General features: G+C 39.4%; 1 protein-coding gene across 5 annotated transcripts in view; it reads right to left on the reverse strand.

The window, feature by feature from the left end:
* The window catches only part of SORCS1 (sortilin related VPS10 domain containing receptor 1), a 571,188-nt gene that overhangs the window by 152,147 nt on the left and 393,476 nt on the right, over nucleotides 1–25,565 (reverse strand). For all 5 annotated transcript variants that reach the window (XM_043926561.1, XM_043926559.1, XM_043926560.1 and 2 more), the window contains exon 6: nucleotides 4,944–5,008. In XM_043926561.1, coding sequence (XP_043782496.1) covers nucleotides 4,944–5,008 — 65 coding nt within the window. The remainder of the gene's footprint in view (nucleotides 1–4,943; nucleotides 5,009–25,565) is intronic.

Below are 25,565 nucleotides of genomic sequence, written 5' to 3' on the forward strand. Positions count from 1 at the left end.
ACTGGCCAGGTCTTTCATTTCAGAAATAAAATGGAGAAGCAATAAAGCTCAAATTTGGTATTGCAGGTTCTCTTACAAGATGATGTCTATAGACAAGCACAAATATAAGACTATAGACCCATGGATAATTATCATGCAAAGAATTCTGATAAAAGTTTTGGTCTTTTCCCCCAGATCATGCATACATACAATGTGGCACAGGATTTCAGGGAGTTGTGAGTTTCTCATGCTCATTTCATCCATTAGCCCTATGGGACTAAACATCCTATGGTTATAGCCCCTTCTTTAAGAAGACCTGCCCAAACAGTGACACGGAGGTATTCATTGGGTCAATACACGTTAAATGTGCCAGGCTCTGAACTATGCTTATACACAGAATCAAGATTAAATAAGATGTGACTTTTCAAGAAGATTTCAATCTAACAGTTTGGTCAACATTTTCTCACTATATACATTATATTTACACACACACATATCTATATTAGGTAAATCAATAGAATGTAGGTTTCCTTTTTACAATTTTCATGTACTGGGTAGCAGTTTTAATGTATTAGGTGCACACCACACATGTGTGTGTGCACATTCTCTGTCTCTCTCTCACACACACACACACACACATACACACACACACACACAGTATTTAAACAGTAAAATCTTTGTTTCCAGGATGAGGAGATATCAATTTGTCTGCAGCTGAATGCAGGGGCCAATAACAAATGCCAAGTACAATAAATACATTCAGAATTTTCCAATAATACATCCCATGATTGACTGTAATTGAGGTTGCTCTCTTCAGCTTGCCTCCCAAGGCAGAGAGGTACTACAAGAAAGAATAACATCCTTGTCACAGGTATAAACTACAAAACATCCACATTTCAGAGCACAGTCAGCAAGAAACGACCATGTTGGTCACAGACCCTCAAAGAGAAAAAGCTTTCCAGAGCTCATCTCCCCTCAAACATAGAGATTTCAGCTGAAACAGAAATTAGTTATAAAATGTAATCTAGGGCGATCTGAAATGAGACTAAAACTAAACTTCCAACAGCAAGCTCAGATAAGCATTTGCCATCCGCCCCATGGTGATGAGCAAAATAAGGAGGGATTTTGTTGTGTGTCAGAAGTCTCAGCGAATTGGTGACAAAATTCCTAAACCCATTAAAATCAGGAAAAAAAAAAAACTTGCCATAAACTTTTAAAAACTTGTATTATTTGGGCATATGTCCTACCAAATGTATGACCCAGAATACAAATAACGGGTTTCACATTCTAAACAGTAAGAAAGGGATGGAGAAACAAAAGAGGAAACCCAATCCCAGAATGTGGAGAGATAACATAGATACTGGATTTCTGGGAGCAACCATCCAGCCTGGAGTCTGATTCTGATTCTAATAAATATACGCTCAGTTATATTTGCTAACAGTTTGCTACTCTGACCTCTCTGTTTTCTCTCTTTCTTTCCTCCTCCTCTCTATTTCTTTGATCTGAAGCCATGGTTACTGACTCTCTGAGAGAGACACAGACAGACAGAGGGAATATGATACCGAAAAAAAATCTCTTTTTTACACTGAGTCAGGTCAGGCATTATGCTTATATCCTTTATTTCAATGGTAGGTTTTGTGTTTTTTCTCCTGTTTTGTTTTGATAGGGATAACTTTTCAAATTAAATCCCTATATTGAACTTTCACTCTTGGATAGTTTCTGAAGATGCTGCCTTTGCAAAAAAAAAAAAAAAAAAACAAGTAAAATAAATAAATAAAATTAGAACTGATGTATTTCCCGTCTTGTGAAAGCTGAGCCTGAGATGACAGTTTGGCATTATCAGCCTCTGTGCCTGCAAGGAGCACAGGAATGTTGCTTGGTGAGAGAAAATGTGCCGAGCAGGGAAAGTGATGGTATTGTTGCTTTCAGGATACGGAGTGAGGAGCATTAGATGCCACAAGCCAGAAAGCAGGTGAATCCCCCAAAGCTGGAAAATAAAAGCAAACTGGGATGCTACCAATTTCATCCAGAGCTTTCTAAACAAGGAGTGTGGTCATGGGAAACAGACCCTAAAGCCTTTTCATTAGTTTCTCGTTGTGAGACTCTGTTACTTTAAGCGTGTTCCACAGACCAGCTTCACCTGCAGACTCTTGGGCCCTTACTGAATCAGAATCCACATTTTAACAAGATCCCTAGGTGGGTTCTATGCATGTTCAAGTTTGAGATGCAGTGCTCTAAATTTTTCATAAAACCTGTAAGTGAGTTAGGTAGCCAGTTGACTGAAAATTGGTCAACTATGTATTCGTTCATTCAGTAAGCTCTCTCTACATGGAGCCACTGTGGAATGTGCTGGAGATGCACTAGCAAGCAAAGGAACACTTGACTCCTGCATTCACAGAACTTACTTACAGGCTGGTGGAGAGGAAGTTATGATCAAATAATCATGTAGATGGAAGGTGTAATTTCAAGCTACGATGAGCACCATAAAGATAAATAATAGAGTTGGAGGAAAGCAAACACAAAATAAACAAATTTAGATTAGAAGTTCAAGAAAGACTTACTTAAGAAGTCTTAAGAAACCAGGATGCTTTCTCTGGTTTGCTATAATTCTGTGGTTATATTAGATGTTATCATTGGAGGAAGCTGGGTGGAGGATTTGAGGGAACTCTACTATTTGTGTGTGTGTGTGTGTGTGTAAATTCTATGTGAGTCTAAGGGGCTTCCCTTGTGGCTCAGATGGTAAAGAATCTGCCTGCAATTCAGGAGACCTAGGTTCAATCCCTGGGTCAGGAAGATCCCCTGGAGAAGGGAGAGGCTCAAATATTACCACTCTGGTATTCTTGCCTGGGGGATTCCATGGACAGAGGAGCCTGGAGGGCTACAGTCCATGCAATTGCAAAGAGTCAGACATGACTGATGAACTTTCACTTCATGTGAGTTTAAAATTATTTCAGAATTAAAAGTTTTTAAAAAATGGATGTTTAACCAGATACCTGGATGATCCCCAGTGATGAGTTATACTGAATTGGTCAGGAAAGAGGGAAGAAATGAATTCCAAGCAGAGGAAACACCAGGTATTGGAGCCTTATAGGGAGATAGACCTTGCAGGTCTAAGAATTAAAAGCAAACCCCGCCCCCAAAAAAAGCAAACCCAAAGACCCCCAGGTGAGGAATGAGGAGGGCACAGACTGAAATGAGGCTGAGAAAATGGACAGATGACATTGTAACTTCTGACTTCAGAAAAGACAGCTCTGGCTATTGTGTACTGAGAACTGAACCTTGGAATCCAAGGTAACATTGCCATCTCTGGTCACCACTAGACAGAGCCCACTTTCAAAGAGGAGAGGAAGCAGCTCTAAATTGCTGAGGTTATTCTGTGTTAGATACAATCTGGGCACGTTGCATATCATAGCCCTTCCTCAGGTTATAAGGAGAAAGGAGATGATCAGCTTGGACCCTGATCTGTCCCCCAACTGATTCAGCCAAAGGATATATGTTCACCCCGTACACAGGGAAAGAAACCTCTGGAGATGAAATTATCTCCCTGTGAGTGCACAGTGATGGAAGAGGTGTGGTTTCTGGAGAGTGCGGATGGCGCGGTGACCAGCTTCTTTCAGCTGTGAGCTGAAACCATGGGTATCATCTGCCTTAAGAGTGGAGGATATGTAGACAGGCTCAGCGTCAGTGATGGTAAAGTCTGTGAACTGTGAGGGGTAGTGTTGAAGCAGGGAAGCTCTCCAAAATTGGATTATAACCCTCTGCTCAGTGCTGGACAACCTCCACCAGACTTCCGGCTCCCTGGTAACTGGAGACTCCATTCTCTTCCGCTTCTCCTCACTGGAGACCTCTTCCTTTCCACCTGCCTTTTCTCTCTCATCCTTTCTTTCTTCTCTGTATTTCCCCCTTTACTCTTTCACCTACAGCACCCATCTTGGGCCTGGTAGTACCCTGTGAAATGCTCAGCCCTTCTGGAGATCCTCAGGACCAAAGAAGGGGAAGGAAATCTGTGTCATTTAACCGTATTACTTAAACTTTCTATGCCTTGATTGCTTCATCCATAAAATAGGAACCACCTACAAGTTGTGAAGATAGTTGTGATAAAGTATAGAAATCCCTTAGCATAATTTTTAGTACAGGGCGAGTGCTCAGTAAATATTAGCTACTGTAGGAATCACTGTTATTAACTTCTTCAATTTACAGTGAGGAAACAGAGGCATAAAGACTTTCAAGGTCACACAAGAGAGTGAACTTGTGAGCCATTCAGACATGTGTTTGGATTGTGGATCTTCAGCTCCCTCCACATCGTGTGCTAGTCACAATGTCCGCAGGAAACACAATCCCTCACTCAGCCAATCTAACCAGGGGCCTTCAGAGCCACCAGCTGACTTTTCCGTTCTGCTGCTTGATTCTCTCCTACAAGCCCTTTCCAAGTACTCTGTGAATCTCCCACTAGACTGTGAGGTACTGCCTGGATGATATCTGATAAAACAGGGAAACTGGTGAAAAAATCACATCAAAAGAGCGGCAGTAACAAGGGGACGACAGAGGATGAGATGGTTGGATAGCATCACTGACTCTATGGACATTAGTTTGAGTAAGCTCCGGGAGCTGCGGATGGACAGGGAGGTCTGACGTGCTGCAGTCCATGGGGTTGCAAAGAGTTGGACACAACCGAGCAACTGAACTAAACTGAACACAATAATAATACATGTTTACTTTAACAATAAGGGATTTTGGAATTTTTTCATCACCTGCAAAGAAAAATCCCTTGATTGAATGAAAGTTGTAGAGAATTATCAAGAAAACTCTAGATTGCTAAGGATAAAAAAAAAAAGAAAAAAGTCCTCAGGTCCAAATGACTTAGATTAGTGCCACTGTGATTTCCCTTAACACAGATGTAATTCATGGCAGATCCATAAAACAAATTATTACTATGAGCATCATGGAAAAGTGGCTTTACTTACGACCATCCACAGTTCTGGCTTCTAGATGTATAAGGTCCGGTTCCTTGTTCGACCCCATCACAGACCTAAATGATGGAGAAATATCAACATTAATGAAACCCCACATGCCCCACAGAAACTCAGCTGAGCCCCACAAACTATTATACTAACGTTCACAGGATTTTAAAGCCACGATCCTTGGGATATGTCTACTGTATTTATTGATATAGCCTGACAGTAAAATTTCCACTTCAAATGAAGCTGATAATGAAACCTTTATTTGATGGAGGCCAGGCTTAACTCTGGCAAGGATATTGTGTGTTATTAGCTCAGACTTGCAAATAAGTCCCACACATGTCATATGCAACAATTTCAATGACAGTATATTAAACTTTCAAGACTTATCAGGCAGATGCCAGGCAAGCTGCTTTAGCTGGATGATTTGAACAGTGATCTACATAGCAAACTGATCTAATTAACGTTTTTATTTGAAATGTGCAGAACTATCTACTACTGCCCTATGAAGAGACCATGTGACCCAACAAATGTAGTGGACAGAACAGCGCAGGGTGACCATTCTCTGTGGTTTTGAACCAGTGTGAGGGGGAAATGCAGTTGCATTCGCTTTATGATGTGTGCTGGAAGCCACAAGTGTAAGTTAAAGACAAGTCTATTTAAAATGCCTTGGAGGCACATATTATTTAGTCCTATCTTGCAGTGAACCATATTAAATAGAAAATAATTATCCTGTTACGTAAGTAATATGGGCCATCATACTCCATCTCGTAAGACTTTCATTCAACAAGATTAATTAAACTTGGGATTGTCTATAATTTTTTTATCAGGACTTGCACAACTTTCACTTATTTGTTTCATTTCCAAGCGGAAGGTGGTGACACACCTTAAAATTGGTCTCCTTTTGCCTCCTTTGAGCCCCTCAGCTCCACCATCAAATCCACGTGAGAAAATGTAGATGGTGAAGACACTCAGGTCTCAGTGGGGTTCCCCAGATGCATCTCGCTTCTGCCGTCTCCCTCCTGCTGCAGGGGAAGATGCGCCACTTCTGAAAATGTCTCCCGCCCTTCTTTAGCTTCTGTGAGCCCCTGTGTGCTTTTCTCTCCAGCATGAAAGGCTGTTTTCTAGGTTCACCTCATCTCCCTTGACTCTTATTTTAAGATGCATCTGAAAAGTCACTTCCTCCATTACCTAGTTCCCAGTTACAGCAGGAAAACTTTTCTCTTGCTACCACAAATATTTCTTTTTTAAAATATAAACCCTATAACAGTGTGCTAGAGTTATTTTTGTCTTTCCCTGTGTAAAAGCAGCCATCACGCTACATCAAACTGAGAGCCATGGTGGAGTTTTGCTTTAAACACTTCACATTCATATGTATAAATGAATAAAATAATGCCTGAGCTCTAACATAATAGATATTCAAACACTGAATGAAGGAAGTGGGGAAGGTAAGAAGGGAGGAAGGTAGGGAGAGTGTATGATGGTCTGTGAGCTCTTCGAAGTAAGTGAATTAATCACTATCCTATGGGCATCCTCAGAACACTTCTCATTTGACCTTATCTTCCAACTCCAAGAGTCTGAGGCTTAGCCTGCTTAGTCTCTGTTCATCTTAAGAAGTCTCCTAAGGCCCTATTATCACTGTCAGTAACTTTTCTTTGATTGACACATGGCCTAAAACTCAGAGCCTATGCTTGAAAAATTAAACTCTGTATTTCTCTTCTCCCAGGAGGCAGAACGGTCCTAGCAAGGGTTTTATAATTCCCCACAAAGAAACAGGAGACATGCACTTGGTCAATTCGCCTGGTTAGAATCTGAACATGGGAAGATGTAACACTTTCACCATCATTTCAGTCATCCACTGTAGTGACTGCTTGTCTATGGTTGGTAGCACTCCACTGCCCAAAGTGAAGCATTGATTGGGTTCAGTCAACCTCTACTGATGAGACCACAATCATGAGCACTAAAAATAAAGACAAGCTCCCAACAACCCTCAAACCAGAAAGCTCAGCAGGTAACTGGTTTTTGCAAATTATTACTAGGTAGTAACATGTTGGTCACTTCCCTCCTTAATTGCTGCAAGCTTCTTCCTTGAAATGACCAACATCAATGACGCTGGCATCCCAGAAACAGTGGTGCAACTACCCTGCAAACTAACTAACCTGCTTGCCTTGTGGTTGATGTCAACTGGAGGCAAAATGATTATCCTGTATCCAGTTTCATCTTTCCATGTGCTCATGACCTCAAATCAAAATCTGTTAAGATCTTTTACTATCTCTAAAGGCAGGAGCTGTTGTTTCAAGTGACATGTTCCTCTTATTAACTAATAAAAAGAGACAGGGCCAAAACAGAGTCCTTTGTCTCTTCAAAATCTACCCTGGCTACCAACTCCCTTACCCCACCTAAGATTTTCCCAGGTATAGTGAAACAACCACAGCAACAAAATAAAACTTTAAAGTCAGACCACAATTTTTATTTGCTGATGTGCTCTTCCTTTTTCCTGGAGGCCTAAGGGTGCCTCTTAGATCTGCAGTCACAGATTATAAAGAATTATTGTTGCTTTTACTTTGTGGCACTGGTGAGTTCTCAAGAGCTGAAGCCAAACAATGTTAAATGTTCACAGAGGTGCTGATTTTAATGGTGCTGTCATTGACCAGACCCTTGTGGAAACACATCACTGACCTGCAAAATATCATTTTCTAGATCATTCATGCATTTTAGTTGGAGCTATAGAATTGAATGGTTTTCTGTATGTTTTAAGACCAATTGTTGGGCTTAATGATGATGCCGATGACAATGATGACAATAATGACAAGTGGTTGCCAGGGACTTTGGGGGGTGGAAGAATGGGGAGAAAATGATAAAAATGCACAACCTTTCAGTTAAAAGATGAATAAGTTCTGAGGACCTAATGTATAACATGGTGACTATAATGAAGAACACTGTATTATGCAATTGCAGCTTGCTAAGATAGTAGAATTTAAGTGTTCTTACAAATCACACACACAGAAGGTAAATATGTGAAGTAATTAATGTGTTAACTCAATTATGGAAATCCTTTCATAATATATATATGTATCAAATTGTCACACTGTACATGAAGCATATTACAAGTCTATTTGTCAATTAAACCTCAAAAATAACTAAAAAAAATAAGAAGTCAGAGAAAAATCAGCATAAATAGAAATTTTAATTCAAAATATTCCCATGATGATCTCATATTTGAAGTGAGATCTCAAAAATGGTATTAAGAATCTCTACCCAATCATGTAGTAACTTTGATTTCAGGCATTAAACACAAAGGTTTGGGCAGCTTTGCTTTATGCTTCCAGATTGCCCTGTACCATCCCCATCATGGTTCATAATGATTTGCTGGATCTCTTTGCATAACTGCTTCTCTTACTTCACTGAGCTCCCCAAAGGCAGGTGCTCTGTTTTTATCACTACATTCTCTGTGCTTACCAGAGCATAGAGAAGAATGTTTCCTCAACAAATATATAGACATGTTTACACTGGTCAATATTTACTATAATATCTGATATATTGGGTTGTTCAATTCTGGGACTGTGAAAGAATCTCTCTATAAAAATGAGATGAAAAATATTGGTGCAGGGTCCTTTAATTACAATAGGTGGCTATATCTTGTATATTTTTATATTGTCTTTATGTCTAATTGGGAAAATGAATTCCCTTCTGGAGCTGAATTTCAATGAAGTTAAGGAATATCTTCATGCATGCTTTGCGCGTATCGGCACCTCTGCCTGGAATAACCTCTTACCCTTCTTCTGCCTTCTTAACTCTTATGGTTTCTGTCTCTGCTACACATGAATGAAGTTGAAAACTATCTCCCCAGTGGGGGTGCCACTTAAACTAAGTTGGTTACCCCTTCTGAGACATCCAGAACTTTGCAATTCTTTTGCATAGCACAAATTAGGCCATGTTTCAAACGGTGACTCATTTGTCTGTCCCTCTTACTGACAGACAAGCTCAAACTGTGCTAGGTACCATGCATGCCATACACAGATATTCAATAAATGTTTACCAACTGCTTTTGAATAAAGAAGTACACAGCAAGCCATATCAGCATTTATCAGTTTATCTGCATGTTTGACATTCAGTTACTTAACATCTCTGTGCTTTTATTTTTTAAGGATAAAATGAGCCTAAAATAAGTTTTCCTAAAATATACATCTTAAAGCACTTAAGAGATTCCTGGCTCACAGCAAGTATGTGTAGATAGATGGGGGATATTAATCCTCATGTGAAAATTAAAATTCATGTTGGTAATAAAAGCTTCTTAGGTTATCATGGGTACCTCATTAACAGAAATGATTTCTCATCATGAATCAACAGACAAAATAAAAGAGTCAGTAGCCCAGAGATCAACCATATGAATGAATGAATTCTCTTATTTGTTTAGTGAAATATTCCAATGTCCTCTTACGTGGTAAGAACAAGGGCTACAGATTCCCTGGCTTTACATACAGCTATGGGAGAGACAGTAATCCAGTTAAACAAGGGTTCTAATATTCAAGCTGGTATTTGAAGACATAGGAGAAATGTCTGCAGGAGAATGTTCCGTAAGTCTTTAGAGTAAAATAGATTGAATTTTCACGGATATGCAATGATACGGTCAATGGCTAGAGGGAGTGGCAGAGCATTCTCCCTAGAGATAAATATCAAGTCAAAAGGCCACAGGTCAGGTAGAAGTTGACCCACAGAGGTGTCTACTAGTATGTAAACAGCAAACATGGCTAAGTTTTCACAGCAGATCAACAGAAGATAAAATGAAAATTTAGGCACTGTGTACATCATGTTAGCATTTCCGTGGTGGCTCACCGGTAAAGAACCCACTGCCTATACAGGAGATGGATTTGATCCCTGGGTGGGAAAGATCCCCTGGAGAAAGAAATGGCAATCCACTCCAGTATTCTTGCCTGGGAAATCCCATGGACAGAGATTGGTGGGTTACAGTCAATGGGGTTGCAAAGAGTTGGACATGACTTTTCAACTAAACAGCAACAACATCACATTAAGGTTTTGCATTTGATCCTAAAAGCCAGAGGATGGCACTGAAGAAAGTTAAGCACATAAGTTTATAAATGGCTCAAAATAACTTGTGTTCCCATCTATGTGTAGGTCTCTCTACCTAAGGAAAATATAAGATAAAAGCCCTCAGGACATAGTAGACTCAGTTGTATTGATACAAACAAGATCAACCCAGACTCCTGCATCTATGCTTCCAGTATCTTAAGCCAGTGCTCACATTTAGGAGCCATTTTGGAATAAAACCTAAGGATTATCATAGTCAAGAATGCAAATAAAACACTCACTCTGATATAGTGCGCTGTGAAGTTAGCAGTGAAACATCAGCCTTCTGAAATACAATCAGCCAAATGCAGCCTTTGTAGACATTTTCTACAGAGAAACTCAAAAATGTCACTAGTTTATCATTTTCCTGGCATTTTGACTGAGTTTATACCAGCTTAATATACTGCTCAATAAATGTTGTGGAGCCACAAAATCTACTGATGGAGATAAGCACGGAGCAAGTATTAAAAAATAAACACTATGATGGGATAGCGCTTATTTATTCAGAGTCAGATTTGCAGCTAATGGCCAAGGGAGGAGTCGGGAGGGATCTGCAGAGGGACAAAGGCTCGAGCGTTAGAGACACCTGCCCTCCTCCTTTTTGTTTTAGAAGAAGCATTCGTGTTCCCGCAGGCTCCCCATAAACAAAGCGAGTGGCCCCATCTACTACAGAAGCAGCAGCAAAGTGCTGGCCTGTATTAGCGGCTGGACCCTCTGGTCTCCTCTTCTGTAGTCAAGGGTTTCCTCTTCACATAACACTACAGTTAGGCTCTCGGAGACACACGTCATCAGGAAAGTCCTAGTTAAAGCTATAGTTTTCGCTCCTAAACAAAGCAGCTGGGCCTGAGGTCTCATCTTATGGGGGAAATGAGCTAGAAAAATATTAAAAGGATCTTAAAGGTGGCATTTTAACCTCTCCGGTAAGCCTGAGAAACATGCTTGTTTGCTTTTTTCTGATCTCCACATGGTTACACTGGTTTTCCAGAAACAATGGTAGCTACTACAAATAACAAATAAATGCATGCATGCATGCTAAGTCGCTTCAGTCATGTCCGACTCTGTGCGACCCTATGGACAGCAGCCCCCAGGCTCCTCTGTCCACAGGATTCTCTAGGCAAGAATACTGGAGTGGGTTGCCATTTCCTTCTCCAAGGCAGACAAATAAAAATGCTTCGTTTCTTAAATGCATAATGCTACAAAGGATCAGCATGGCCAACACCGTTAAGCTCATTACAGTCTGCATTTTATCATTCCCACTCCCCAAATCAGAAGTCTGACTGTTAAGTTATATGACATTTATAACAAAATGCAGGGGAGAGAGACAAAGGAGAGCAAAGTGAGGAATAGGATGTCTGACTCAGAATGAAGGAATACATAAAGCGCAGGAGGGTCGTGGGAGGTGAGGTTTTGTTACACAAAGTGCTCAGTAGAAATAAAACGGAAAGTTGAAAGAGAAATGAAAGGGCTTAGAAGTAAGCATGTGTCTCTCCAGACATCAACCGTTCCTCTAAACTGGTTGGGACAAACCATTCTTCTACAGTTTCCCTCCTCTTTCCCACTTTCCCATCTTCTAATGTAATGACTTTACTTCTTATTCCATTGGTTTAATTTCCTGCCTCCTTCTTATTTCCCCACTTTTATGGTGCCTCTCCATCTTTGTCTTTGTTGTTTCTGAATGCAAATGAGAAAGTCTAGAAAGACACCAGTGAACATGACCAGATCACAAGCCTGATCCTGAAACAGAAACGACAGTGCCAGTGAGAGACAGAGAAAAATACTTTAAATTATCAAATAATGTAGGATGGAGGTAAAAGAGGAGCACACAGCATTTTTAAGGCAGGTTTCCTTTTATCTTTTAAAATTATAGTGGTAGCATACCCTATGTATTTTTAGCAACTTGTTAATTTTACTCAATGATGTATCTTAGAGACTGTTCCATGCCAGAACAAAAAATTAATGAGAAAGATCTCTATTTTATTGTAGTCTATTAAATGAAAATACCCAATTTATCTATCTTCTATTGACTAGCTCAAAGTCAAAATGCATACAAAAGTAAAACAAATGCTACTGGAAATGTACATTCAAAATTCATAATGGAAATCACCTCTGGAATTTTTAGAATTGTAGGGAAATAGTCAAAGGGATCATTATACTTATCAGTAATTTACTTAACAATTACATGGAAGATGTATTTATGCATTATTATTAATAGTAATTGGAGAAGGAAATGGCAACCCACTCTAGTATTCTTGCCTGGAGAATCCCAGGGACAGAGGAGCCTGGTGGGCTGCAGTTTATGGGGTCGCACAGAGTCGGACACGACGGAAGTGACTTAGCATGCATGCATGCATTAATAGTAATAAACCTATACTATTAATAAAACAAGAACATTTCTACAGTCAGGAAAGCAAGAGTAAGGCAGATGTAATTAATGTGTGCAAATGACAAAGGGACAGAGAGGGAGATAAGTGGTATTTGCATGAGCAGGATACATGGACTTTTCTCAAATTTCAGGACACTTACAACTTGTATACCATCTTAAGAAAGAGTGCTTGGAAGGCTAAAGTTGGGATAGTGTAAGAGGAAAAAATGCCAGGGATACTAGGAGGTGAGTATTTGTGCTAACCGTAAATTCAGAGTAAGAGGAGGAAGGTGTAAAGGTCCTGATTCGAACTGGAGGGACTGTATTAATGGGAGACAAGAAGAGGAGAGAACTTCAATTCTCCTTTATTTTCATATTTGTTACAGACAAAGAACTTCAGACCAGAAGGCAGAAAATGAGTGTAAAGGAATGGAAACCTGAGTTTTTTGCTGCTGGAGACAGTCTGACCCAGAGAAATAATATTCCATAAGAGAATTCCAAGGGCAGAAATCTCCAAATTTTTGTTTGAACACATCAAGCAAGAGAGAAAAAAGAGAGCACATACCCAATATAGGAGTTATCAGTAATAAGTTGTGGAAATGCACTAGCTGTCATCGTTATTCATTGGCTAAGTTGTGTTCGACTGCTTGCAATTACATGGACTGCAGTGTGCCAGGCTTCCCTGTCTTTCACTGTCTCCCAGACTTTGCTCAGATTCACGTCCACTGAGTCGGTGATGCTATCTAACCATCTCATCTTCTGCCACTCTCTTATTTTGCCTTCAAACTTTCCCAGCATCAGGGTTTTTTCCACTGAGTCAACTCCTCACATCAGGTGGCCAAAGGATTAGAGCTTCAGCTTCAGCATCAGTCTTTCCAATGAAAATTCAGGGTTGATTTCCTTTAGGATTGACTAGTTTGATCTCCTTGCTGTCCAAGGGACTCTCAAGAGTCTTCTCCAGCACCACAGTTCAAAGGCATTGATTCTTTGGCACTCAGCCTTCTTTATTATCCAACTCTCACATTCATACATGACTGCTGGAGAAACCATAGCTTTGACTATATACACTTTGTCAGCAAAGTGATGTCTCTACTTTTTAATAAGCTGTCTAGGTTTGTCATAGCTTTTCTTCCAAGGAGCAAGTGTCTTTTAATTTCACAGCTGCAGTCACGATCTGCAGTGATTTTGGAGCCCAAGAAAAAAAAAAATCTGTCACTGTTTACAGTTTTTCCCCTTCTATTTGCCATGAAGTGATGGGACCGTATCCCATGGCCTTAGATTTTTGACTGTTGAGTCCAAAACTAGCTTTTTCATTCTCCTCTTTCACCTTCATCAAGAGGCTCTTTAGTTCCTCCTCACTTTCTGCCAAAAGAGTAGCATCATCTGCATATATGAGGTTGTTGATATTTCTCCCAGCAATCTTGATTCCAGTCTGTGATTCATCCAGCCCAGCATTTCTCATGATGTATTTTGCATATAAGTTAAATAAATAAGGTGACAATATTCTGCCTTGTTGTACTGCTTTCCCAATTTTAAACCAGTCTGTTGTTCCACATAAGATTCTAACTGCTGCTTCTTGATCTGCAACCAGATATCTCAGGAGATAAGTAAGGTGGTCTGGTATTCCCATCTCTTTAAGAATTTTCCAGTTTGTTGTGATTCACATAGTCGAAGACTTTAGTATAGTCAATGAAGCAGAAGTAAATGTTTTTTTCTGGAATTCCCTTGCTTTCTCTATGATCCAATGGATGTTGGCAGTGTGATCTTTGGTTCCTCTGCCTTTTCTAAATCCAGCTTATACATCTGGAAGTTCACACACTGCTGAAGCCTAGCCTGAAGGATTCTGAGCATTACCTTGCTAGCATGTGAAATTAGCACAATTGTACAGTAGCTTGAACATTCTTTGGCATTGCCCTTCTTTGGGATTGAAATGAAAACTGACACTTTCTAGTCCTATGGCCACTGCTCAGTTTTCTAATTTTGCTGACATATTGAGTGCCACACTTTAACAGAATCATCTTTTAGGATTTGAGATAGCTCAGGTGGAATTGCAAATGCACTATCGTATTTACATATTCACTTTAGAAAATATACAGAAAATAGAAATCAAAACAAAAGAGAGCAAAAAGTCAGAAATTCTAATACTTGCTTCTCACATCTCCATGAATCATCTTGTTCATCCCTGGGGTGGGGTCACAGGTAACTCACCATAGAGACCAGTCTAGAGACCTCTAGACTGAGGACTCCTGGGGCATCTTTAACATTTAACGTGCTAAATCTTTAACACTGTCCTCCCCAGGAGGGCAGACAGCAGGTTCTCAATTAAATTTTTAATGAATGAATGAGTTCAACAAATATTTATTGAATGCCAGTAATGTGCCAGTGTTAGTTTTAGATGATGATGGTTTAGCAACAAATAAAACAGAGGAAAATCCCTGCCCTTCATATTTAGGTTTCAACACAGAAGAAAGAGAGTGAATAACTATAAATATATATCAGGTGTATATTATATATAATATACCATTTCTTGAAAGTTGTGTAGGAAAAAACATATGAACTATAAAGGGTTTTAACTACATTAGAAAAATAAATCTCTTGTCAAATGCTGTTGATCAATGACTAGTGTCCATTCGTTAAGTGTAGGATGGATATCACATAGGGTTTGTAAGGCTGTGCCACTGCTGGTATCCTGCTTGTCAACTGCCAACAACTTGGATAAGAATATATATTGTATGCCTAGAAACTTCACATGCAACACAATTTCAGGAAAAATAATGGTGAGATAAGAGAAAGGCTGTGTTAGCCCTGAAAGCAATTTACTTGCCTGAGGTCATACGGCTAAAAAATGATACACAATCAGATTGGAACCTGATTTCTCTATAACTCCACATACCATCTGTAGAAAGGTTGATAATAATACTACTTAATAATAAGACTGTTGTGAAGAGTAAAAGAAAGAGTACATACAGCTAACATTGTTGTCAACAGTAAACCTTTAGAGATGAGAAGACTGTTAGAGATGAACTAGTCCAAACACTGCATATCACAATTACAGAAACCAAAGTTTCAAGAGAGGAAATATCTCATCCAAGGTCACACCATTCAGACAGTGTCAGGTTGAAACTGCTAAACTGGGTCTTTACTCACTCCAGTGATCTTTCTCATGAAAAAATATTCCTTTTCTTTTCATTCTTTGTCTTAGGAATTAAAATCACTATTGAACAGTGGAGTCAATACACTTTTTTGAGGTTTGTTTTGTTTTTCAGGGAGCAGCAAGCCTGCATTTTTTTTCCATAGCCAGGATAGAAGAGAGACAGGGAGAGGTAAAAGTGTGTGTGTGCAGGTGCATGTATGTGTGTGTGCACACGCATGCAGTACCCCCAAGTCACCTTCCTCAGGGTAAAGATGCCTTGGGATGCCCAACTGAACAGAGGGGAGAGAGATCAAAACTCCCAAGGGAGTACCCACCTCCACAGTCAATAAAGCAAATATGTCACTGGGAAAAGCATTTGCCTCTGACTGCTTCATCCCAGGTTTTAACATTTTCCTTTAAGAAGGACTTTATCAGGCAGAGAGATCTTGCCTTGAATTAGCAGGTGGCATCTTAATGCCTAACAGGGATTATTTGACCACAGACTCAGAGACAGCGCACAGAGATTCCTGAGGTGAGGAAGAAATAACAAAACACAATCCAGAATTGGGCTTATTAACTATCCTTTTTTGGTCAGTACATTCACTGAGCAATTACATAATCCTATACATTAAATAAATTGTCAAATGGGACAATTGTTTCTGACAGAAGAATTCCAATGAACACATATGAGATGATCAATATGAAAAATTTCCATTAGAATACCTCAGTCATAACTGCTGCAGGCAAGGTTGATAGATGCATCCTAAAATTAGTGAATGAAAAGCGCAGCCTCAAAGTATCCCTCTCAAAAGACTTAATGATGATGGAAATTTTAACATATGTTCATCCAGTTTTTGATACTCCTTCTGCCAGGAGTTAGAGCTGGATTCTTCTTCACTGGAGTGGGAACTGGACTCAGGGACTTGCTGCTAAGAAACAGATGTTGGAGTAGGGAAAATAATAACTCAGCAATGCACAAACCTGGCAGATACCACCTCAATCAAACGATCAATGTTATCATCTTTGGTAATAAAACATACATATTGATACTTGTATCACTCTTTGATATGATGTCATGATAAGCGCACACCATTTCTGTGATATTCTTCCCAAGAATGTATAAACCTATAATCATGAGAAAATATCAGACTAAACCAATTTGAGGAACATTCTACAAAACACCTGATTAGCATACTTCAAAACTGTCCAGGTTATCAAAGACAAGGAAAGACAGGAGATTTGAGGAGACAGAAAAAGAAATGACATATAAACGCAACATTGGATTATTATTTGGATTCTGGATGGGGAAACAATAGGGCATTGGTAGAAGACCTGGAAAGATCCAAATAAATTCTCCAGTTTAGTTGATAGTATTAAGTCAATGTTAATTTCATAGTTATGAATATCACAACATGGTTATTTAAGATGTAAGCCATAGGGAAGAGTATACAATAGCTCGTATTCTTTGCAATTCTGCAATCCTAAAATTATTTCTAAATTAAAAAAAAAAAATTAGAGTGAGAAAACTACCCAAATCTCATAAGGATATACTCAGTTATAGCAAAACTATAAATAGGAACCTAATCTGTTTTAACTAAGTCATAGTCATTGTGAGGAATGGATTGGTCCCGTGGTCACTTCATCCTATAAAAAAGGTAAAACTACCATTTCATTGCCACTGTCAAGAGTCTGATTCATAGATTTCAACAATCACAAAAGATGAAGGTATATGATTTTTCAAAGACATGTTAAGATCAGAAAAAAGTGGTTCTTATTACTGGGATGTTTTTACTCTTCATTTGTTTAGAAGTAGAAAACAATGAAGACAGCCAGAGACTTTATTTATTGCATGACTGCCCAGGTTACCATGGGAAGAGCCTGATTTCAGCTGACAACAGAAATGTGTTGGACCCAGGAGCTGTTGAAATTCAAGGTCAGATGTGAAGTCTGGTTGTAGGCTATGTCTGAAGTATCTTGTTTTCCTTGGCTACTGAATTACTCAGGAAGGCTAACTGCTCATAGGAGGCACATGAAAGAGCCAGCTTGTTCTCTGGATTGGTGGTGCAGAAGCTATCCCAGGTACATAAATATTCTAACAAGTTTCATCTTGTCACAATAGAGTCATAAAGTTGCTCTGTTCAGCACATGATAATGGTTTTCTAATTCAATTATTGGTGGTATTTGTCTTTTGGGATTTATTTGCCTTAAACTTCAGCCCTCATGTAAAACCCTTTACCATAAATCTCATAAATGCTGCAGCAAGTTTCCCCCCCCCAACCCCAGGGCACATCTTGCCATGCCCCTGAAAATCTTGATAGCTTTCTCTAAATTATGGGACCTCTCTGTTTAGAGGTGTTGATGTTTTAAGTGCCAGAGCCAACAATAAAAAATGGTGGGACTAGTCTATTTCCTCTAGTTATTGTTTTTAAAGAAAGAGAGATCCTGATAGACAAAGTTCCATTCTCAATACAAAAGGCTGTTTTCAGCCACTTAACTTAAAACTTTATAGAAGGGATTCCTGAGAATCAGAAATAAGATGTTATGAGCCTTAAGTTTTCGAAGAATCCTGAGATTCTGATGCATAAACATACCAGGGCTAGTCATCTGCAAGGATTCATCAGTCTTACAGTTGCTTTTATGATCTTCCTCAGGTCATTTTGAGTTTCATTCCTACCTAGTCAAATGAGCCAGGTTTTGGGTCATTTGACTACCCACCTGTCTAGAATTCATCATTCCACATCTCATTAGTTTTCTATTTAGACAACCCTACCCACTCCAGTAATGGTGTGCTTCCTTTGTGGCTCAGTTGGTAAAGAATCCACCTGCAATGCAGGAGACCTGGGTTTGATGCATGGGTTAGGAAGGTCCCCTGGAGAAGGGAAAAGCTACCCACTCCAATATTCTGGCCTGGAGAATTCCATGGACTGTATAGCCCATGGGGCTGCAAAGAGTCGGACACGACTGAGAGACTTTCACTCACTCACTCATCTAAACTTTGATTTGGAAAATAAATACCTATGGTTATTCCATCTCCAACATCCATTCCTCATCTTTCACTCATTCAACAAATATTTACTGTTCACTCATTTCATCAATTTCAAAATGTTCATTATTTTTTTATTTTAACATCTCTTAAATCAGTAGGTATATTACAATTATTGAAATGATAAAGTTTAATGAGAAGAATTATTTTCACAGATACACAAAATAAGGGTGCGTCTTCATTCCATAAAAGTTTAGATTTGAAGTTATATGTATACACCAGGGACTGTTCTGGGTACTTCACTATCCTAACTTTTTGGTAGGATTTCTACCAAAATTTCTTCTCACCATTGGTCTATTAACAGATAAATTCCTTTCCTTAGGAACCATGCCCTAGAGACCAACCCTCATCTAATTTAATGTGAATATCTTTGTGCATGTGTGTTTGTGAATCCTTCTTTTTTCTCTTTCCCATTTCTCTGTTTCAACATGAAATGTTTTATTATTGGCTTATACTATATGTCAATTTTTAACTACAGAATAAAGAATAGGGAACTATGATTCACTAGAGAAGGAATATCACCCAAAGACAGACACTATGCCATAGGCAATGGTTTTTTTTATCTTTTTAGGAAGATATTTATCATGTTTTAAGTTACATGGGGAGTTCTCTCATGCTAGACAGATGTGTAATGTTTCTCTTTTCATTTGGAAGTTATATATGGTAAATGATGTGAACAGGAGCTATGTTTTCAATGGGTATACTGTGGTGATTTTGCACTGGATCAACTTGGCAAAGCTGCAAGTATATTCTCCAGAGTCTCTGTATGGCTTCTAGTTAGAACTGACTGAAAGGAAACATGTGTGAGATTAGCAATGCAGGAGAGAAGCAGCGGCCACTTCACTCTGAAGGTCCTTTTGGCTAGAGGTGATGGGAGGTAGTGCAGAAGGACTGGTAGGTTCTTTCTTGCTTGCCCTTGCTCTTCCCTTTCCAGTTACAAGCCCAGCTTTTTTTTCAGACTGACAGCCTTGTGACCTTGAGTTCCAAGTCAGCTGCTTGGCTGCCACTCACAGAGGAGCAGCTATGCAGGGACAATACCCTTCCACAGACTTCCATAGGGTCACAACCCCACCCCATCAGCTGTAGGCCCCCCGGGGGGCAGGGGCTGTATCCTCTATCTTCACGGATGGGTGTTAGTTCTGAAAATGACTCAACTGATGTAAATTAAATGAACTGGATAAAGAAGAGTTTTCAAATATTCGAGAAGCTACAAAATTATAAGCTGCTTTTCTGTCCATTGTTCCAAACTCTGGCACAACAAAAATGTATAACGCACACACATTAAAAATGCCCATAAGGATAAAGGATTAAACTGAATATCAAAATGAGATGGCCACATTTCAGAAACTCATTAATTCCCAACTTGTCACTATTCCTCTTTTAAATAATAGTTAATATTTATTCATCATGCATCATGTGTTTAGACTTTAACCTCAAATCTCACTTTAATCCTGACAACAAATATATGAGGAGGCCACTATTATGGTAACCATTATACAGATGAGGACGACAAAAGGCTTAAAGAAGTTAAACAACTCATCGTGACACCCTTGATAATAGGATTCTAATAAAATTCTAACAAAGGCATCCTGACTCCAGAGCCCTTACTCTGAAACACCAAACACCACCTCTCACTGACAAAAGAGAACATACAAAGGTGGACAGTGACTGAGCAATAGAAATTATATATGGAGACAGTGGACAAATCCAGAGGCTCTTGAACTTGAAGACTAAGTGAGGCCTAATCACCAGAGCTTAGTCAGTTTTTTTTTTTTTTAATTAGTCTAAATTAGGAAGTCATAATTATGAGGATTGTTACCCTTTGTTTTGGCCTTTCACTGCATCTCTTGTACTCTGCCATCATAAGAGTTCTTAGAGGGAATCTAGAGAAATGACTGAATCTCAGCTGTTCAGTGATGGAGGAGCTGCAGTCCTTTGAGACAAGAAGTCATCAAGATAAGGAGGACGGGAATCAATGATGGCCATTAGTGAATGAAGGTCATGAGAAAAGTGATGGGCTCAGAGTGTAGCAGGGGAAATTTAACTTAATTTGTAAGGAAAATCTGCTAATCATAGGAAGAGATTAAGAAGTGGAGGAAGGTGCAAGTGGATAGGGAAATAGCACTGAAGTGGAGCTCATTAAAGGAAAAAAAAGAGATAAGACAGCAACCCTCTCAAGGATAATGAAACTCCTCTTATCCAGCATGCCTAGTACAGGTACCAGAAATGCCCCACTGCAGCTCCTGGTATGTGATCCTGGGCGTGATTTTTTGCTACTTCTCCATGCTCTTACCCAAGCCACACACACGGTTCATCTCAGAGGCTCAGAACAGGAGAGACTGTCTGGGAGGATGAGGAGTACAAAAGAAGAGAGAATAAAGTCCATACTCCAAAAAAGAAGGGTTTCTTCTTTTGAATCCCATATTCTGAAGTATGTAGAGGATCTCTCGACACTCTTTGGCACAGCTCTCTGTGAGAACAGTCTAGGAGGCAGCCACTTTGTTTTTGCTTAAATTTGTCTCCTAACATGGATCTCACAACTCCTTAAGACAGTCTGTTGAAGTAATAAGTAACCTACTGCATAGAAAAGTGTTCCTTTTACTAATCCAGAATGTCCCCTCTCCCTCCTTCAATATATACTTTGATGGCTTCAGTGGCTTAGAAATCTAACCTTTTCAGGCTGGAAGGAAAAATAGGTTATCTATTATGGTTTCCTGATAAATAACATCCATTCAAGATGTGTTTCAATCTAAAGGCTTATGTTTGTGCATATACAAGTATATGTGTAGTCGATTAATTTCACTACCTTATGTGCATTTGTGTGTGTGGGGGGGGTATGTATGTGTGTGTGCACACTAAAATTTTTGCTATCCATCTATTTTTGCACACGAGATAGAAATATGTTAAAGACAGTGTTGGTCCTTGAGGAACTTATCTTTTAGAAGAAGAAAGAAATGAAACAAAAAGATAGATACAAAGAACATACTAAGTGCTAAGTTACTTAATAATAACATAATATGCCATTTTGATTCTCAAAATAAGATATGGAAGAAGGAAAGTAAGCTCTAGCAGGTGAAGTAGTTTTTCAGGATCACCCAGGTAGTGGATAGTGAAGCTCAGATTTGAAGCTGCATATGATGTCTCTAGGGCTTCCCTGTTGGCTCAGAGGGCAAAGAATCCGCCTGCAATGCAGGAGACCCACTTTCAATCCCTGGGTCGGGAAGATCGCCTGGAGAAGGGAGTAGATCCCACTCCAGCATTCTTGCCTGGAGAATTCCATGGACAGAGGAGCCTGGTGAGCTATAGCCCATGGGGTTGCAAAAGAGTTGGACACAACTGAGTGACTACTATTACTACCATATTCTTTCCACTAATCCTACACACAGACCTGTAATATGACCGACACTATGATGTATTACACTTTATTTGTGACATGATCACAGTTATATTCAAAGGAAGAGATTCTTCCTGCCTAAAAAAATAAGAAGCCAGAACCAAAGAAGGCTACATAGTAGAGGCAGTCATCAGTAAAATAACATAAAAGTCCAATATTGTGATCCTAATAATAACAGAGACCCTCACATATTACCTTTATATTCAAAGAAAAAAAAATATCCTGACACATAGTAGGTGTTAAAAATGAATCACTGCAAAAACAAACAAACAAAAAGAAAAGGACAATTTATTCCCAGGTAGGAATATGTTTAAAACCACAGACATAAGAGGTATAGATTGGTATGTAGACTAAGCAGTGCTTGGAATTACTTACTTAGCCTTTAAGATTTTGGCACACAGAATTGGGAGCATGGCAGAAGGGGCCAGAAAAAAATGTATATTTGAGCTCAGGTTTGTAAGAACCAGGTTACATTCTTATTCTTTTCAATGTTATGTTTTAAGCCATGAGAAATAAGACAAAATACTTGATCAGAGAAATGCGTACATGGTTCCTGAAGCAGTAGTATGATAGAAGGAGATGGATGGAGAGGAGGAGATGGATGGAGAGGCTTTTTTACTATTCCTAGTGGGAGGGAAGGTGGTGCTGAATCAGTATAACGCTAGGGAGAATGGAAGAGCAGCTGGGCAGGTAAAACTTCCTGGAGGTGGAACCTGCGGGACTTGGAAACGCAAAGATTTAAGAGGAGGTGAGTAAGAGAGCGGAGTTGAACATGACTCTAAGGTGCTAAGGCTAGGATACAGGGAATACAGAAATATGGAAGCCCATAGAAAAAGCCGGTTTTGGATGGTGGGATGTTACACTGCTGTCTCACATAAAACTGAAAGCGAGTGATGGTATTATTCTCTACAGAAAATGACTGGCTTCACAGATGTGAGTGAAGAATACAGCAGAGCATCTTTAAAAAATAGCCATAACTCTATCTAATCTAATGCTATCAAATATAGCAGTATATCTTCTAGTTATTTTGATAACATAGAGTTTTACTTCATATACATACATATATATATGTATGTATGTATATATATGTGTGGGGTTTTCTTTTTGTTTTTTGGTAACATCATTAGATTTTACCCTATTTCCAGTTTGCAAAACCTGGGGAAGGAAAAGTAGAGAGAGTTCTTTTATTATTGAATCCATTAAAGCCATCTGAGGAAAGAGAAAAGAGTTAGTTATCTCATGCCTTATCCCGTTCAAGTCCCTTTTGTGAGAGTGCCTCAGAGGTCTTAGAGATGCTGGGTTGAATGCCAGCACATCTGAAGGAAGAAGAGGAAGGGTCATGGTGACACGGTAACCTGGTGAATATAAAACAAACTATCAAACGAGGCAAAATAAAATGCTGAAATAGGCTTGGCAGCAATATTCAACAAAGACTAGATGATGAGGAGGAGTGATATGAGTCAGATTCAGAGAGGAAAACTATTTTAAGTCCTGGAGTGTTTTCTGGCTGTAGCCAGATATATTAATGAAAGTGTATGGATCTGCCTCTCATGCCTGAGGTTAGATGAAAGGACCCTGGGTAGGAGCTGATGACTTCACGTGTGACGGAATCACTTTGCTATACACCTGAAACTAGCACAACACTGTAAATCAATCATGTGCCAAAAAAAAATCAAATGCCTTTGGAAGCAAACATAAATAAGTAAATAAAAAGAGAAAACTGATGATTGCAATGAGCCCCCACATCAGGTAGAGTCTAGAAAAAGTTAGACCTTATTTTTCAGATCCATGAGAATCTGAAATTTTTTTTCCCTTAAAACAGGTTTCCTTTTTCTATTACACGTCTTGAAGAAGTTCTCATCAATAAATTACTTCACATCATTGTTCTGAGGATTGTTTGAAACAACATATTCAGAGCACTCAGCACAGAGCTTGGCACACAGTAAGTGCTCAAGAAATGAGACTTGTTGCCAAAGATGTGGGATGGGAAGTCGTTGATATTGACTGACATTGAACCACAGGGACGGATGAGAAAGTATAAACTTGCTCAAACACACTGAAAATGGAGCCAGAAATATTCCTGGATCCCTCTGCTACAACACAGCTGTCATACACCCCCTGAGGGACATCACTGAAACAAGGATGGCATTCTAGAATGACAGAAGGTTTACTGTCGAGACGACTCTTAATTTTCATGTGTGAGTTAGTTACAAAAAATATGTAATCTGCCATTCAGCTGTCCCTGTTTCCAGCCAGCCCCCTGTATGTCAGAACAACATAATCAATATGTTGCTTGAATAAGGTATGCTTGAGCCTATTTTAAATTAAGTGAAACAGCTCTAAGACTGCCTTGTTTTTTGCACAGATAATAGATTGCTATAGTGGTTCAGTCACTAAGTTGTGTCCGACTCTTGCGATCCCATGGACAGTAGCCTGCCAGGCTCCTCTGTCCATGGGAGTTTCCAGATAAGAATACATGAGTGGGTTGTCATTTCCTTCTCCAGGGCATCTTCCTGACCTAAGGATCGAACTCGGATCTCCTGCATTGCAGGAAGATCCTTTATCAATTTACTAACAGGGAAGCCCAATAGATTGCTGAGTGGTTTATAATGAAAACTACCTTTCATTCCTTTATCCTAAATTTGAATCATATTCCAACAAACCATATTCATCAACTTTTTAAACAGTAAACTTGGTTTCTGGCAGAAGCTTCACTTATTCAAGGCATGTGGGTATCACTGGTTCTCCTTTCCACAGTCTTCTTCAGCATTAAATGCAATACCTTGGTTTTTATCTATTAAACTGTTAGAAAGTGTGTGTTTGTGTGTTAGTCACTCAGTCATGTCTGACTCTCTGCGACCCCCTGGACTGTAGCCCGCCAGGCTCCGCTGTCCATGGGATTCTCCAAGGAAGAATACTGGAGTGGGTAGCCATTTCTTTCTCCAGGGGATCTTCCCCACCCAGGGATCGAACCTGGGTTTTCTGTGTTACAGGCAGAGTCTTTACCGTCTGAGCCACCAGGGAAGTTCCACTGAACTGCTAAACTAACAGTTATTATGGAGGGATACAAGGGGTTCACAAAGAATCAGACACGAGTGAAATGACTAAGCACTCACATAGCTTGAATTCTGAGCTGATCTTTACTATTGCAAGCAAAAGTCATGGATCTAGATAGACAAAGTTTCAAAACTTGGTATACTACATATTATGTTGCATAAACTATATCACTTTTCTATTTCATCAACAAGGGAATAAAAATCCCTACTCCACAATCTTGTTGTGAGGATCAAATGGATTGGGGGGACACATGTATACCTATGGCTGATTCATGTTGATATATAGCAAAACCCATCACAATATTCTACAGCAGCTATTCTCCGATGAAAATAAATGAATAAAAAAAAAAAAAAAGACAGAGGAACCAGAGATCAAATTCACAGAGAAAGCAAGAGAATTCCAGAAAAACATCTACTTCTGCTTCACTGGGCTTCCCTTGTGGCTCAGCTGGTAAAGAATTTGCCTATAATGTGGGAAATCTGGGTTCGATCCCTGGGTTGGGAAGATCCCCTGCAGAAGGGAAAGGCTACCCACTCCAGTATTCTGGCCTG

Source organism: Cervus elaphus, chromosome 15 (assembly GCF_910594005.1).
Source record: "Cervus elaphus chromosome 15, mCerEla1.1, whole genome shotgun sequence".
Taxonomy (NCBI): domain Eukaryota; kingdom Metazoa; phylum Chordata; class Mammalia; order Artiodactyla; family Cervidae; genus Cervus; species Cervus elaphus.